Source organism: Lipotes vexillifer, unplaced genomic scaffold (genome assembly GCF_000442215.2).
Source record: "Lipotes vexillifer unplaced genomic scaffold, Lipotes_vexillifer_v1.1 scaffold1106, whole genome shotgun sequence".
NCBI classification, from domain to species: Eukaryota; Metazoa; Chordata; class Mammalia; order Artiodactyla; family Lipotidae; genus Lipotes; species Lipotes vexillifer.
In genome coordinates, this window is record NW_006776601.1 from 1,749,074 (window position 1) to 1,764,864 (window position 15,791).

General features: G+C 38.9%; 1 protein-coding gene across 2 annotated transcripts in view; it reads left to right on the forward strand.

Annotated features, from left to right (window-relative positions):
• Positions 1-15,791, forward strand: part of GPR156 (G protein-coupled receptor 156) — a 61,410-nt gene that overhangs the window by 25,032 nt on the left and 20,587 nt on the right. For both annotated transcript variants that reach the window (XM_007450514.1, XM_007450515.1), the window contains exons 3-4: positions 12,131-12,266; positions 12,486-12,596. In XM_007450514.1, the coding sequence (XP_007450576.1) occupies positions 12,131-12,266; positions 12,486-12,596 (247 nt within the window). The remainder of the gene's footprint in view (positions 1-12,130; positions 12,267-12,485; positions 12,597-15,791) is intronic.

The window sequence follows — 15,791 nt, forward strand, 5'->3', positions numbered from 1 at the left end:
TCTGGTGCCTCAGAGAGATCAATTTACATGTCACCTGGTAAATGATAATATTCTGGTTCACAGCAGACGCCCTGTGATTGGGTGTTTCACGTGGCCAATTGTGCTGTGCTTTATGCTCTACTTAAAATCAGGGCATCTGCTCTGTCCTTTGGGAAGTGCTACAAGTCTCCTGCTAGGAATTGCTCAAGGCCTTTCCCACAGCTAAGCGGAGAAAGGAAGTTGAAATCACTGCTTCATAAATTACAGCACATGCCTACCCTCTAGGGTCTGAGGTTATATGACAGAAGAGGACTTTTTGTGTTTCTAGTGTTTCCCCCTCACCAGCATTTAAAAACACATTTAAAATATATTACAAGTGCATGAGACATAGAAACTAATTTTTAAAAAATCTATGTGGAATGTGGCCATAATACTCCTAATTAAAACCATACAAGCTCCTTTCTAGTAAGGGTACCCTTTGGTACCCTTTTTTCCCTCTCATCACCAGCTTATCTTGAATCTATCAGTATGCTTTTTCACCACTGTCCTAAACTTGAGCTGGTATAATGAAGTAATTAATGGGCATTGGGTCTTATATCTAAATATTCACATTTCAGCTTTAAAAATATTTGCAAGGCTGCATTTTAATATTGATCCTTAGGCCTTTTTATAGTCCATGAGAGCTATGCATTTTGAAATTTGTATACTGGAAATTTATATTCATAGTCACATAAAAATATCCATATTAAACATACATTCATATACATAGATTTTGTTAAATTGCTCAGTGTATACTGAGAAAATAACTGGTAATATTAAATTAAATTTTTATTCTATTTTAAAAGGTGACAGAATAAGCAAATTGTCTTTGCCATGAAAACATTAGAAACCAGAGAAGTAGAATCCTAATGAGCTGAGGACAGAAATTATATCTCATTTGCTTTCCTGTCTCCAGTTCTTCTTAATACCTTGACAAGTAGATATTTAGGAATTGTTGAATTAATGTCTGATGCAGAAAGTTTATTAAAAAGATAATAATGAATAAAACATGGAGACACGAAGATCATCTGTTAAAGGGAGATTTAGGGGCAGGATGTATACCAAGTTTTCTTTTGCACTTAATAGCTAAATATTTTGATGGATTGATTGAGACATAAATTCTAATGCATCTCTGGTAACCAGGTCAGCCTATTGTTCCTGCTTAAGTTAGAGAAGCAGAAATGCAGAGGGTCCAAGGGGGGCAAGCAGGGGGTGGTGGTGAGATGAAATGGCAGACTGCGATTGACATATATACACTAATATGTATAAAGTAGACAACTAATAAGAACCTGCTGTATAGCACAGGGAACTCCACTGCACAGTAGAAACTAACACAACATTGTAAAACAACCATACACCCCCCCAAAAAAAATCTTTTGAAAAAAAAAAGAAAGAAATGCAAAGTGTGACTGGCTTATTAATAAGCCAGAGCAGGGAAAAGAAATTTGCTTCTGGAATAAGTTGAGAAGGGAAGAGCTGGAAGGGGCCCTATATTTCATCAAGTCAAGCTACTGCTAACCATTTGGCTCTTCTGCAGGCAGAATGTCCCTATTCATCTAGTTCCTCCCCAGCTTCAGTGCTATAGGCCTGAATTGACAGAATAGTTGGTAGGGACCTTGGTCTCTCCGTGTAAAACAAGGCTCTGCAAGCACTTAATGGCTACAGGAAAGCAGGCAAATTTAGAGAGGCCAGGCCCACTCAGGACAAGAAGCAGGCCTTAGTGTTTTAGTTCATGACAAAACATCATTTACTGCCTGCAAGGATGTAAAGAGAAGGCATGTGTTGCAGCCTAGCTGCAAGCAGCAAATCAAGGTCAGCGGATTTTCTGAAGTCAGAATGGGATGCGTGTTGTTAACCTCTGAGCAGATGTCACCTGAGACCCTGTAGCCTATGTGGTCATGAGGATGAGGTTTCATCCATCAATTGCTCAACAGCAATCATATCACTAGGCCTACATGGCCCTCGACACATGATGTAAGAGACATATTCGACAAAGGCATTTCCTGGGGGGATTCTCCAAGATGAATTCAATTCAGCCAATGGAAAGGAATCTTTCAAGTGGCCTGATTTCACTGGAGACAAGTGAACACATATGCATGTGTGCCTGTGTGAGTATACACATCCCCAAGATGCTGCGCTTTCCTAGAAACAAAGAATGGGAGAGCAAAAAGCCTCACAAGCATCCCATTAGGATCCTTTTTCTCATTTATTTTTAGACTCCCTTGGCACCATGCTGAGAGAGGAAGCAGAGGAGGGGCTCACCCAGATGACGCGCTTTTCAGTGAGGGTTTGGGGGCTGGGGATTTGCCAGGTGGTTAAAACCCCGTGTCTGTGGAAGTCCACGGCACGTAAAATATCTTGGCCCTTTTGTGTTCAGTAATGCCACGGAGTTTCCAGCCATTCTAAGAAGGACCAAGGGGATCCTCCTAAAGCTCCTACCATTACCCAGAATGTACCCTTCTTGCCTTAGCACACATTGAACCGGCTCTTGACTCTCCCTCTGACTGTCAAGAATCTCTGCCACTTTATGGCCATTTGGCACACTTTGGGAAGGATGAGAGCCTCCTTCCTCCACCTAACAGAGGATAGCACTGCCAGGGAAAAATGAGATTAGGGAAGACAACAAAGAAAGGAAGAAACAATGGGCCTTCCATGTCCATTAATTAATTCATTCATTCATTCATCCATCTAACAAATGGTTATGGAACACTTGCCATTTTCCAAAGCCTGTGCTACGGGCTGAAATACAGACAAATAAGAAACAGCCTGGCTTTTGAGGAGTAGAAATTGTCTAGTGGGACAGCAAAATCAATACAATTGTCGTGTAATATAACACAACAATTGTATTGATGCACATATACCCTGGGGTAGTATAAGGATGTGGAGGAGGGCACCAAGCCTAGACTGAGGGCATCATCCAGACAGACACGTGCTCTTATTTCTTTGAATCCAATGAAGTGAGTCACTCACAAAGGAAATATGAAGAAAAATAACTCATAGAACAAATAAAAAGATTGACTGGTAGTACAGTAAGCTTGGCTGATTGATTTTGGTGGCAGTGGTCTACAAGGTTTTACAATTTTCCCCCACAGCAGTCAGCAGCCTGGATGTAAAAGCAGACAGTGAACTGTAATTTTTTTTTCTTATTTAACTGTAGTTGATTTACAGTTTGTGTTAGTTTCCGGTGTACAGATTCTTCTGCATTACAGGTTATTACAAGATACTGAATACAGTTCCCTATGATGTACAATAAATCCTTGTTTATCTGTTTTGTATATAGTGGTGTGTATCTGTTAATCCCGTACTCCTAATTTATCCCTCCCCCGCTTCCCCTTTGGTAACCATAAGTTTTCTATGTCTGTGAGTCTGTTTTGTAAATATGTTGATTTGTATTATTATTTTTTTTTTTTTTTTTTTTGCGGTATGCGGGCCTCTCACCGTTGTGGCCTCTCCCGTTGCGGAGCACAGGCTCTGGACGCGCAGGCTCAGTGGCCACGGCTCACGGGCCCAGCCGCTCCGCGGCATGTGGGATCCTCCCGGACCGAGGCACGAACCCATGTCCCCTGCATCGGCAGGCAGACTCTCAACCTTGTGCCACCAGGGAAGCCCTGATTTGTATTATTTTTTTGGATTCCACATATAAGTGTTATCATATGATATTTGTCTTTCTCTGTCTGACTTACTTCACTTAGTATGATAATCTCTAGGTCCACCCACGTTGCTGCAAATGGCAATATTCCATTCTTTTTATGGCTGAGTAACATCAATGAATTGAACTTTTGATGCGAGTTTTGTCGAGCAGGTGCAACAAAAGGGCCTGTTTGGAAAGGGAATTGGGTGTTGTTGAGAGAACAGTCCCAATAACCAACCAGAGGTTTGAAATTGAGTAGAGGAAGGAAGAGAGACTGTGAGAAAGCTAAAGAACCAAGGAACTGGAGGTCTGGAGGTTGTCAGTGGGCAAGTGTATTAGATGTAAGCCTATGAGAGTAGAGGGCTGAGGATAGGAGACTCATTCATTCATTCATCAAGTATTTATTGGGTGATTTTTTAAATTAATTTTTATTGGAGTATAGTTGCTTTACAATGTTGTGTTAGTTTCTGCTGTATGGCAAAATTTATTGAGTGATTTTAATATGTGAGGTAGTGTTATACTGCTGGGAGTACATCATGAACAATTCTAATTGGCAGGAGAAGACCATAAACAACAAGAATAATAAATACGTAAATTATGTAACATGTAGAGGTAATAAGTACTATGGTGGGATGGGGATGGAGAGAATAGTGTGGGGTAATAAAGATTTAGTATCTAGTGGAAGAGTGTGATTTTAAGTGGCATTGTCATCATAGCCCTGGTTGAGAGGGTAACATTTGAATAAAGATATGAAGGGAGAGAGGGAATGAACCATGCACATATGTGAATTAAAATAGTCCAGGCAGGGAGCACAGCCACTTTAAAGCCTTGAAGTGTGAGAGCCCCTGGTGTTTTCATGAAATAGCAAGGAGGTGTGTGGAGTGGAGTGGGCAAGGGGAAGAAGTAGGAAATGAGGTAGAGAGATAACGGGGACCAAATGTGTAAGCACGGTAGACCCTGGTAAAGACTTTGGCTTTTCCTTCGAGTGAGATAGAAAGCCATTGCAGGGCTCTGAGCAGAGAAGTGACATGATCACTGTGGCTGCTATGTTGAAAATAGAAGTTGGGAGGGTCCAGAGTAGAAGCAGGGAGACCAGTTAGGAGGCTAGTGTAATAATCCAAATGTGAAATGCAAAGTCAGACTTTGATCGGGGTGGTGGCAGCAGAGGTGGTGAGAAGCAGTTGGATTCTGGATGTGTTTTAAGGATAGAGCCAATAGGATTTCATGACAGATTGGATGTGGGAGGTGAGCTAGAGTCAAGTATGACTCCACGATTTTTGGTCCAAGCAAATATAAAGATGAAGTTGCCATTATCTGAACCGAGGAAAGATGTAAGAACAGGTTGAGCGGGGAGACCAGGAGTTAAATTTTGGTTGCATTGAAATCAGAGATATTGGCGTTTAAATTTTCTGAAGTGGAACCGTTCTGAATGATCATAAGACCCAGGGTGTGACCCAGGGCATCTGAAAGTGGAATAAAGTGAAGTTGTTATGATTAAAGAATTTAAACTCTGGAAGTTGAAAGGTTAATGAAATCTCCTAGGACTGTCTCCTAGGATGGTGGCCCAGGCAGGAGAGGGAGAAGCAGCGCCAGGCTGCTCTCACCCTTAAAATACAAAGTTTGAATATAAATAGCTACCGGTCACACAAATATTAGTTTGAGGTGTTCAGAATTTGAATTGAACTTAATACATTAGAAATAAGCAAAATGATCACATTTGCTGAAACACACCAGACAAAATTATGATAAAACTGTTTGGAACATATCCAGATGAGTTAGATTTATAATCCCATTGTAGCGTGGATCAAAAACAGTAGACTGAAAAAGAAATTCAATAAATTTCACAATTTAATCTTAATTCTTTTATGAAAAAGCTTTTTGGATATGTTTTTAGATATGTTTAAAGCTCAATGATACTATTTATATTGACTCATGTAGCATTTTAGAAAGCATGGCCCTGTGACATTTTAGGAAAGTTTTCTAATAGTAACAGCAAGCCAAGAAGTACCCTCAGCCCCATTCACAGGCTATGTTTCCAAACTCTGTCCTTAGCATCATTAAGAAGAAACAACAGGATACCAGTGTCTCTATAACTCCAAGTATAATGAAAGACCAAGTTCAGAAACTGATATTTGATAAAGATATTTAAAACATCATACTGGTAGATGTCATTTATGCATCTGAATTCATTAAAGACTTTGAAATGATAATACAGGTTTATATAGGTTCTGCAGATATAGATGGATATTTATCTCTATGTACTGAAACCTTACTTGAGAAGAGAGAAATCAAGAAAACTCTTGCCTTATATTGCCAATCAGTAAATGAAGTAAAAAAGATAATGAGGTAGCTATAAAATCCTTTTTAAGAAAAAATGCCACCTTGTTTCTGACTGTCAGTAACCCAGTCTGGGCTTTTTGTCTCTTCATAAATGAAACACAAGTAATCTAGACGGGCCTAGCTATTTATAAGTAGATAATATTTAAATCTTCTTCCCTTGTAGGAATTATGTTTGTGGTTATTAAAATATTTAGCATATGCAGTCTTCATCTTTTAGTTCAATAGAAAAATATAAATGATATAGGTGGTTGAATTCCTATCAAAGTAGCAAAGACATTCTCCAGACTTACATAATTCACCTGCTGAATTGGAGATGATTCACCTTTCAGTGACTTCACAGGTGTTAACTTGGCCAAACACAATAGGTAAATCATCTTCTATTCATTTTTTTTCCTGAGGCAAGTTTTCAGTATCATTGTTTAGGAAAAATATCAAAACATACATATATAAGTCCATAACATGTCCATTTGAAAATTAATTTGCATCAACTTCTGAGATGTGAAGACTATGTAATGTATATTTTGTTTTTTAAAAAAACTAAATTGAGTTCCTCCTAACTAAATCAGGAGGGGGAGGAATTCTAAATCAGGATTCATGCAGTACTGAATTACACAAAGGAGACCTGATTGTACAGTGGTGTTCAAATAAAATGGTCCAGAGAGGAGTTGAGAAAGAAACCTAGACAACACAGACATTTGGCTGTGAAACTTGGGCATTTGCTTGGTGAGAACCTCATCATCAGATATTCGTAGCTGATGCCTAGGAGCTTGTGAGAGGTCACGGGGAAGAACAGCCTCAGTTCTTGGTCCTACAGGATCCCACCCAGTGGTTTTACCACCGCCCAAGCTTCTGGCTGCACTGAGTGGCCAGTCCCGGTGAGCGGTGCCCTCTTTTCTAAATCAGTGTCAGCACTGGTCTCTCTAATGTATACTTTTCTTAACAAATGCTTTGCGAAGCTGCTGATAATCATTGTTATTTTGGTAGTCAATATTCAGCACATATTCCCCCTTCTTATGGGAAGAGACAAAGAAACTAGGGAAGATTACTCTAAGCCCACAGTTTGAAGACATGCTGACTGAGGAAGCAAGCCTGAAGGAAGAAGTGGATAGGTAAGATAGGGCTAAATTTTAAATGGGGATACAGGAGACTTAAGGTAAACAATAGAAAATTGTTCTTTATACATGTAGCTCTCTTGGTAAGTGATGAAGGTGGTATTTTAAGAAAATAAGTGTGAAAGTAATATGCAAGATGTATTAGGACAGGGAAAAACTGGTGTTACAGAGAGCTGAAGCTTACACCAAAAAATCTAAAGATTAACATTTTTGCATCTCCTTAGAGTATTCAGAGAGTTTTAGCACACACCTCATTTGATCCTCACAGTACCCTGTGGGTGGATACAAAAGAAGATATTATCTTCATTTCACAAATGAGGAAGCAGGAACCTAGACTAGTTAAATGAGGTGATGAAAGTCACACAGCTGTGACTGGCTGAGCCAGGATTCCCATCTCATACCCGACTCCAGTTCCATTTCTCCTAACGTGACTGTATCCTGGATAAATGTGGTAGCACGAATGGAGGGTGAGGGATAGCTCAGAGAGATTTTGAAATAACAGGTGAAAGAAATTGGCAATTGATTGGGTAGAGGTGATAAAGAAAGAGGTGGAGAAGGAAAAGGAAGAGGGAAAAGATGATTCCCAGGTTTCTAAAGCCTGGAAGATGATGAGGTTAACAGTTATCAGCTGTGTTGGCAACATGCTTACTACATGCTGGGCCTTGTGCCACACACTTGGCTACATTGCCTCTTTGAATCCTCACAACTCTTTGGTTTGGGCAGGAGGGGAGCGTCTATTATTATTATCCCCATTTTACAAAGCAGTTGTTCTCACTTTTAGAGGAAGAGAAAAAAATCAAGATTTTTGCTCCAAGACTAAGTGAGGTTCAGCTGGACTCATTGGCTTACGGTGACCGTACTTGGGGCCTGAGTCGCAGGCAGAGGTTTGGTGTTCTTGTATGTGTGGACGTAATTATGTTGCCGGCTATGAAGTAATCAAGCTGGGCCAATGGTGGTTGTGATGGTTCTAAGTACAGCACTGCCAAACTTTTGTTTAATGCCTCCTAGGTACGTTGCCTGTCTTTAAAGTAGGCTGTACTAAGTAGCTGGTTTTGCCTTCGCTCTGGCCTTTAAGGTGGTCAGCCAGGTAATCCAGGTACATAGATAAGAATGCTTTCCCCCTTTGTTACTATTTAAAAATAAACATATAGGGAACTTCCCTGGTGGCGCAGTGGTTAAGAATCCGCCTGCCAGTGCAGGGGACATGGGTTTGAGCCCTGGTCCAGAAAGATCCCACATCTTCCCTTAGATCCCGTGGAGCAACTAAGCTCATGCGCCACAACTACTGAGCCGGCGCTCTAGAGCCCGCGAGCCACAACTACTGAGCTCGTGTGCCACAACTACTGAAGCCTGCACGCCTAGAGCCCGTGCTCCACAACAAGAGAAGCCACCGCAATGAGAAGCCCACACGCCACAATGAAGAGTAGCCCCCGCTTGCCGCAGCTAGAGAAAGCCCGCACATAGCAACAAAGACCCAATGCAGCCATAATTAATTAATTAATTAAAGAAAATTTAGGTGAGTTTAAGAAAAAAATAAACGTATAATTACCAAATGACTAGTTGTATAAATATTGCATTTATGCAGAATACACTGTTTAGACTGAAACTCTTAAGTACAGTTACATTATTTCTTAACTGTTACTAGTTATTTTTATTTCTTAATTGTTATCAGTCACAGTCCAATGTAAACCTGCTTTTCTCCTTAGGTTAACCAATTCACACATTTCTGCCTTGTCCCAAGCCTCTACTGGTGCCCAGGATTTGTGTCAGACTGTCATTGTCCACATTTCCCTGTAATCTTCAAAGTGCTCTATAACCTCATTTAAAAATCACTTAAGAAACAACCATTCCCAAATTTCCTGCTTTCAATCCCTGCTTTCTCTTCCTCTCTTGGTCAAACAGAGAGAGGAAAACAATTTACATGTCAAATAAAGTAAATAGTGGATGAAACATTCTCCAAAGTTTTGTCAAAAAGTAGTTTACCTTACAGCTCATTTTATTTTATTTTTTAATTTTATTTTTTTATTGAAGTATAGTTGATTTACAATGTGTTAGTTTCAGGTGTACAGCAAAGTGATTCAGTTATACATACATGTATATATTAATATATGTATTATATATATTCTTTTTCAGATTCTTTTCCCTTATAGGTTATCACAAAATATTGAGTATAGGTCTCTATGCTGTACAGTAGGTCCTTGTTGGTTATCTGTTTTATATATAGTAGTGTGTATATGCTAATCCCAAACTCCTAATTCATCCCTCCCCACCTTTCCCTTTTGGTAACCATAAATTTGTTTTCTATGTCTGTGGGTCTATTTCTGTTTTGTGTATAAGTTCATTTGCATCATTTTTAATTGGATTCCATATATAAGTGATATCATATGATATTTGTCTTTCTCTGTCTGGTTTACTTCACTTAGTATGATAATCTAGGTCCAGCCATGTTGCTGCAAATGGCATTATTTCATTCTTTTTTATGGCTGACTAACATTCCATCATATATACATACCACATCTTCTTTATCCATTCACCTGCCAATGGAAATTTAGGTTGCTTCCATGCCCTGGCTATTGTAAATAGTGCTGCAGTGAGCACTGGGGTACATGTATCTTTTCAAATTATGGTTTTCTCCAGATATATGCCCAGGAGTGGTATTGCAGGACCATATGGTAGCTCTATTTTTAGTTTTTTAAGGAACCTCCATACTGTTCTCCATAGTGGCTGTATCAATTTACATTCTCACCAACTGTAGGAGGGTTCCTTTTTCTCCATATCCTCTCCAGCATTTATTATTTGTAGACTTTTTGATGATAGCCGTTCTGACTGGTGTAAGGTGATAACCTCATTGTAGTTTTGATTTGCATTTCTTCAATAATTAGCGATGTTGAGCATCTTTTCATGTGCCTTTTGGCCATCTGTATGTCTTCTCTGGAGAAATGTCTTTTTAGATCTTCTGCCCATTTTTTGATTGTGTTGTTTGGTTTTTGTTGTTGTTGTTGTTATTGATCCGTATGAGGTATTTGTATAGTTTGGAGATTAATCCCTTGTTGGTCGCATCATGTGCAAATATTTCCTCCCATTCTGTAGGTTGTCTTTTTTGTTTTGTTTATGGTTTCCTTTGTTGTGAAAAACCATTTAAATTTAATTTGATCCCATTTGTTTCTTTTTCTTTTTATTTCCATTACTCTAAGAGACGGATGCAAAAATATATTGCTGTGATTAAAGTCAAAGAGTGTTCTATGTTTTCCTTGAGGAGTTTTATGATATTTGGTTTTACATTTAGGTCTTTAATCCATTTTGAGTTTATTTTTGTGTATGGTGTTAGAGAATGTTCTAATTTCATTCTTTTACATGTAGCTGTCCAGTTTTACTAGCATCACCCATTGAAGAGTGTGTATATCCATTGTATATTCTTGCCTCCTCTGTCATGTCATTAATTGACCATATGTGTGTGGGTTTATTTCTGAGCTTTCTATCCTGTCCCATTGATCTATATTTCTGTTTTTGTGCCAGTATCATACTGTTTTGAGGACCATAGCTTTGTAGTATGGTCTAAAGTCAGGGAGCCTGATTCATGCAGCTCCATTTTTCTTTCTCGAGATTGCTTTGGCTATTCAGGGACTTTCGTGTTTCCATACAAATTAAAAAAAATTTTCTAGTTCTGTGAAAAATGCCATTGGTGATTTGATAGGGATTGCATTAAATCTGTAGATTGCCTTGGGTAGTATAGTCATTTTGACAATATTGATTCTGCCAGTCCAAGAACACAGTACATCTTTCTATCTGTTTGTGTCATCTTTGATTTCTTTCATCAGTGTCTTATCGTTTTTGGAGTACATGTCTTTTGCCTCCTTAGGTAGGCTTATTCCTAGATATTTTATTCTTTTTGATGCAGTGGTAAATGGGATTGTTTCCTTAATTTTTCTTTCTTATCTTTCATTGTTAGTGTATAGAAATGTAATAGATTTCTGTGTATTAATTCTGTAGCCTGCAACTTTACCAAAATCATTGATGAGCTCTAGTAGTTTTCTGGTAGTATCTTCAGGATTTTCTATGTAGAGTAACATGTCATCTGCAAACAGTGACAGTTTTATTTCTTCTTTTCCAACTTGGATTCCTTTTATTTGTTTTTCTTCTCTGATTGCTGTGGCTAGGACTTCCAAAAGTATGTTGAATAAAAGTGGTGAGAGTGGCCATCCTTGTCTGATCTTAGAGGAAGTGCTTTCAGCTTTTCACCCTTGAGTATGATGTTAGCTATGGGTTTGTCATATATGGCCTTTATTATGTTGAGGTAGGTTCCCTCTATGCCCACTTTCTGGAGAGTTTTTATCATAAATGGCTGTTGAATTTTATCAAAAGCTTTTTCTGCATCTATTAAGATGATCGTATGGTTTTTATTCTTCAGTTTATTGGTGTGGTGTATCACACTGATGGATTTGTGAATATTGAAAAATCCCTGGGATAAATCCCCCTTGATCATGGTGTATGATCCTTTTAAAGTATTGATGGATTCGATTTGCTAATGTTTTGTTGAGGATTTTTGCGTCTATGTTTATTAGTGATATTGGCCTGTAATTTTCTTTTTTTGTGGTATCTTTGTCTGTTTTTTTCAAATAGTAGTTTACCTTACAGCTCATTTTTAAAGGCTCCAAACTGTATCTCTTTAGGTATCTACCTGCTAGTTATTTATTCACTAGGCTGCATAGAGCAGTCTCTTAGCAACCATAAACATCATGGAAAAATCCTAACTCTTCTCTGATACCACCTGTTTTTAGGAAGTGAGCTTCTTTTAAAAGACTTGGAGTTATACAAGCAAGAAATACCAGAATTTAGTTCTTTTTGAAAATAAATTTAAATAAGTCATATTTATTTACTTTTTAAAAAATGTTATTTAAATTTTTCACAGATTTGTAAAGTGGTTTCTTCCCTATGGCCTTTTACCCTGAGGCTGCATTGGTGATTATTCTGGCCCACTCCCAGGGCAAATGACATGACTGTAGGTGTCTTTCTTCCTGGTTTCCTATAGGATTGTAAAGATGTCCAGTCCCAATCTGAACATTGTGACCTTATTGGGCAGTTGTCTGACTTACAGTAGCGCTTACCTCTTTGGGATTCACCATCAAGGCGCTTTAGCAGGAAGCTCAATGGAAACTCTCATTCAGGTAGGTGAAGTCTTCAATTTTGTTTTGAATGTGATGTGGGTAGTGGTTACATTTATCCTTGCTGTGGGCACTTTCAGAGGCAATCCCTGGAACACTGAGTCAGTGAAGTCCACTTTCTGCCCCAGGTCCTCTGTGGACTGAGGCTTTACAGATCAGAATGTATGGAGAACCACAAAGGATTCTCTCATGCCTCTTGCTTCTGTCCCTTTCCGCCTATAGGTAAGACTGTCCATGTTGTGCATTGGGACCTCCCTTGTGTTTGGCCCCATTCTGGGAAAGAGCTGGCGACTCTACAAGGTGTTTACCCAGAGGGTTCCAGACAAGAGAGTGGTGAGTAGGCAACAAGTACACAGTGCTTGATCACAGACAGCAGCTCTACTACTGATTAAAAGCTAGAGAAACTTGTGCCAGGTTACTGGGTCTGGCCCTTTTATGATGATCTGAAGTTCCTGCTCCTTACTTCAAACCTTGGAGTCACATGGCCGGTGTCAGTGCTATTGGGATATAGGTCTTTAAACAAAGGTTTGGCTTCATATGCACCCCAGGCCCTGGTACTGCTCTGGGGGATGTGTGAGCTGGCCCATATCTGGTACCAGTTTGAGGGAGAGCAAGATGCCCAGAGAGGCTGATGCTTGGCAGAGGTGTGAGCTGAAAGTTGACAGAGGGAGAGTGATTACAGAGAAGCTATAGCAGATAAGCAGTTATTTCTCTCTCTGGAGCCCGATTCTTTTCCATTTAAGAAGGCCATTCTCTGCACTAAGAAGGATGAGCCTGGAGCAGTGAGCAAGGAAGAGCATACCCATTTCAGCAGACAGAATCAACCCTAGAAGCTATGTGGCAGCCAGACCACCTACATGTGCCTGACATCAGGTGTCATCCTAACCACATTCCCCCATTTTATCAGGTTTCCTGATAGAGCTGCCCACACCTCAAAGCCTGATCATCAAACCCTTTGTCTATGTAGGCCCTGCCCAGACCTAACATATTACTCAGTTGGAGTTTACTTCTCTGGACTGACAAGACTTTTTTTTTTTAGCAAACATTATTAAATTGTGGTGAATATTTATCAAAAGCTCCACTGTGAGTAACCATACATATGAAAAAGTTTGCCTAAAGGACAGTAAGTTCATTCATCCCTCTAGAGCACTAATTTCTTTTTTTAAAAATAGCTTTATTGAGGTATAATTGACATCCAATGAACTGCATATATTTACTGTTTGATATGTTTTGACATATGTATACACTGTGAAATGTGGGATATAATCTACAAGTTTCCTCATGCACCCTTGTCATCTCCCTCTCCTATCCAATTCTTACATCCCCTGTCCCTGTCCCCAGGCAACCATTGACCTGCTTTCTGTTACTATAGATTAGTTTGCATTTTCCAGAATTTTATATAAATGGAATTATATAGTACGTATTTTTTTATCTTTCTTTTACTTGGCATAATTATTTTGAGATTCATCTATGTTGTTACTTGCATCAGTGGTTCTTTTCTTTTTATTGCTAACTAATTTTCCAATGTGTAGATGTAACTACAGTTGGTTTATACATTCACCTATTGATGGATGTTTGGGTTTGTTTCCAGTTTGGGACTATTAAAAATAAAACTGCTATGAATGTTTGTGTACAAGTCTTTGTGTAGACATATGCTTTCATTTCTCTTGGTTAAAAACCTAAGCGTAGGGGCTTCCCTGGTGGTGCAGTGGTTGAGAGTCCGCCTGCCGATGCAGGGGACACGGGTTCGTGCCCTGGTCCGGGAAGATCCCACATGCTGCGGAGCAGCTGGGCCCGTGAGCCATGGCCGCTGAGCCTGTGTGTCCGGAGCCTGTGCTCCGCAACGGGAGAGGCCACAACAGTGAGAGGCCTGCATACCGCAAAAAAAAAAAAAAAAAAAAAAACCTAAGCGTAGAATGATTGGATCATATGGTAGGTTTATGTTTACCTTTTGAAGAAATTGCATGACTGTTTTCCAAAGTGGTTGTACCATTTTACATTCCCACCAACAGTGTATGAGTACCTTTCCTCCACATCCTTCCCAACATTAGACTTGGTTGGTCGTTTTCACGTTGGTCATTCTAATAGGTATATGGTAGATTCTCATTGTGTTTTAATTTGCATTTCCCTGATTCAGTGTTGAGCATCTTTTTATATGCTTATTTGCCATCCATATACCTTCTTTGGTGAAGTATCTGCTCAAATCTCTCACCTATTTTTTGATTTAGTTGTTTGTTTTCTTATTATTGCGTTTTGAGGGTTCTTTTTATATTCCAGGTACAGTCCTTTATCAAATAAAGGTTTTCTTCCAGTTTGTGACTTTTCATTCACTTAAGAATGTCTTTCACAAAGAAGATGTTTCTAATTCTGATGAAGTCCAGTTTACTACTTTGTTCTTTAATGGATCATGTTTTTGGTATCAGATCTAAGAAACTTTTGCCTAACCCAAGGCCCCAAAAGTTTTTCTCCTATGTTTACTTCTAGATGTTTTAAGAGTTTTTGTTTTTACATTTAGGTCTATGATTTATTTTGAGTTAATTTTGAAATATAATGTGATCTGTGGATTGGAGTTCATTTTTTATATATGGATATCCAATTGTTCTGGCACCATTTGTTGAAAAGAGTGTCCCTTCTTCACTGAATTACCTTTGCACCTTTGTTGAATCTGTTTCATTGATGTCATTGTTTATTTTGACACCAGTATCATATTACTGTAGCTTTATGTTAAATCTTTTTTTTTTTTTAATTTATTTTTGGCTATGTTGGGTCTTCATTGCTGCACACGGGCTTTCTGTAGTTGTGGCAAGCAGGGGCTACTCTTCATTGTGGTGTGTAGGCTTCTCATTGTGGTGGCTTCTCTTGTTGTGGAGCACGGGCTCTAGGTGCATGGGCTTCAGTAGTTGTGGCATGCGGGCTCAGTAGTTGTGGTGCATGGGCTTAGTTGCTCTGTGGCATGTGGGATCTTCCTAGACCAGGGCTCAAACCTGTGTCCCCTGCATTGGCAGGCAGATTCTTAACCACTGTGCCACCAGGGAAGTCCTATGTTAAATCTTGAGTCAAAGAGTATTAGTTCTTCTCTTTCAGTGTTGTTTTGGCTAATCTAGGTCCTTTGAATTTCCATATGAATTTTTTAATCAGTTTGCCAATTTCTGCGAATTTTTTGCTGAGATTTTGATTGAGGTTGTGTTGAATCTGTAGATCAAATTGTGGAGAACTGATTTCTTAACAATGTTGTGTCTTTTAACCCATGAACACAGTATAATTCTAAATATATTTAGGTCTTTTCTAGTTTCTCTCAGCAATTTTTTTGTAGTTTTCAGTGGAGGTCATGATTTCATATCTTTTATCAAATTTATTCCTAAGTATTTTATTTTTTATGCTATTATACATGTTACTGTTTTTTATTTCACTTTGCAATTTTTTGTTGCTAATATATAGAAATACAATTCATTTTTGTAAGCTGATCTTACATGCTGCAATCTTGCAAAACTACTTATTAGTTCTAGTAGCTTTTTGCAGATTCCATCA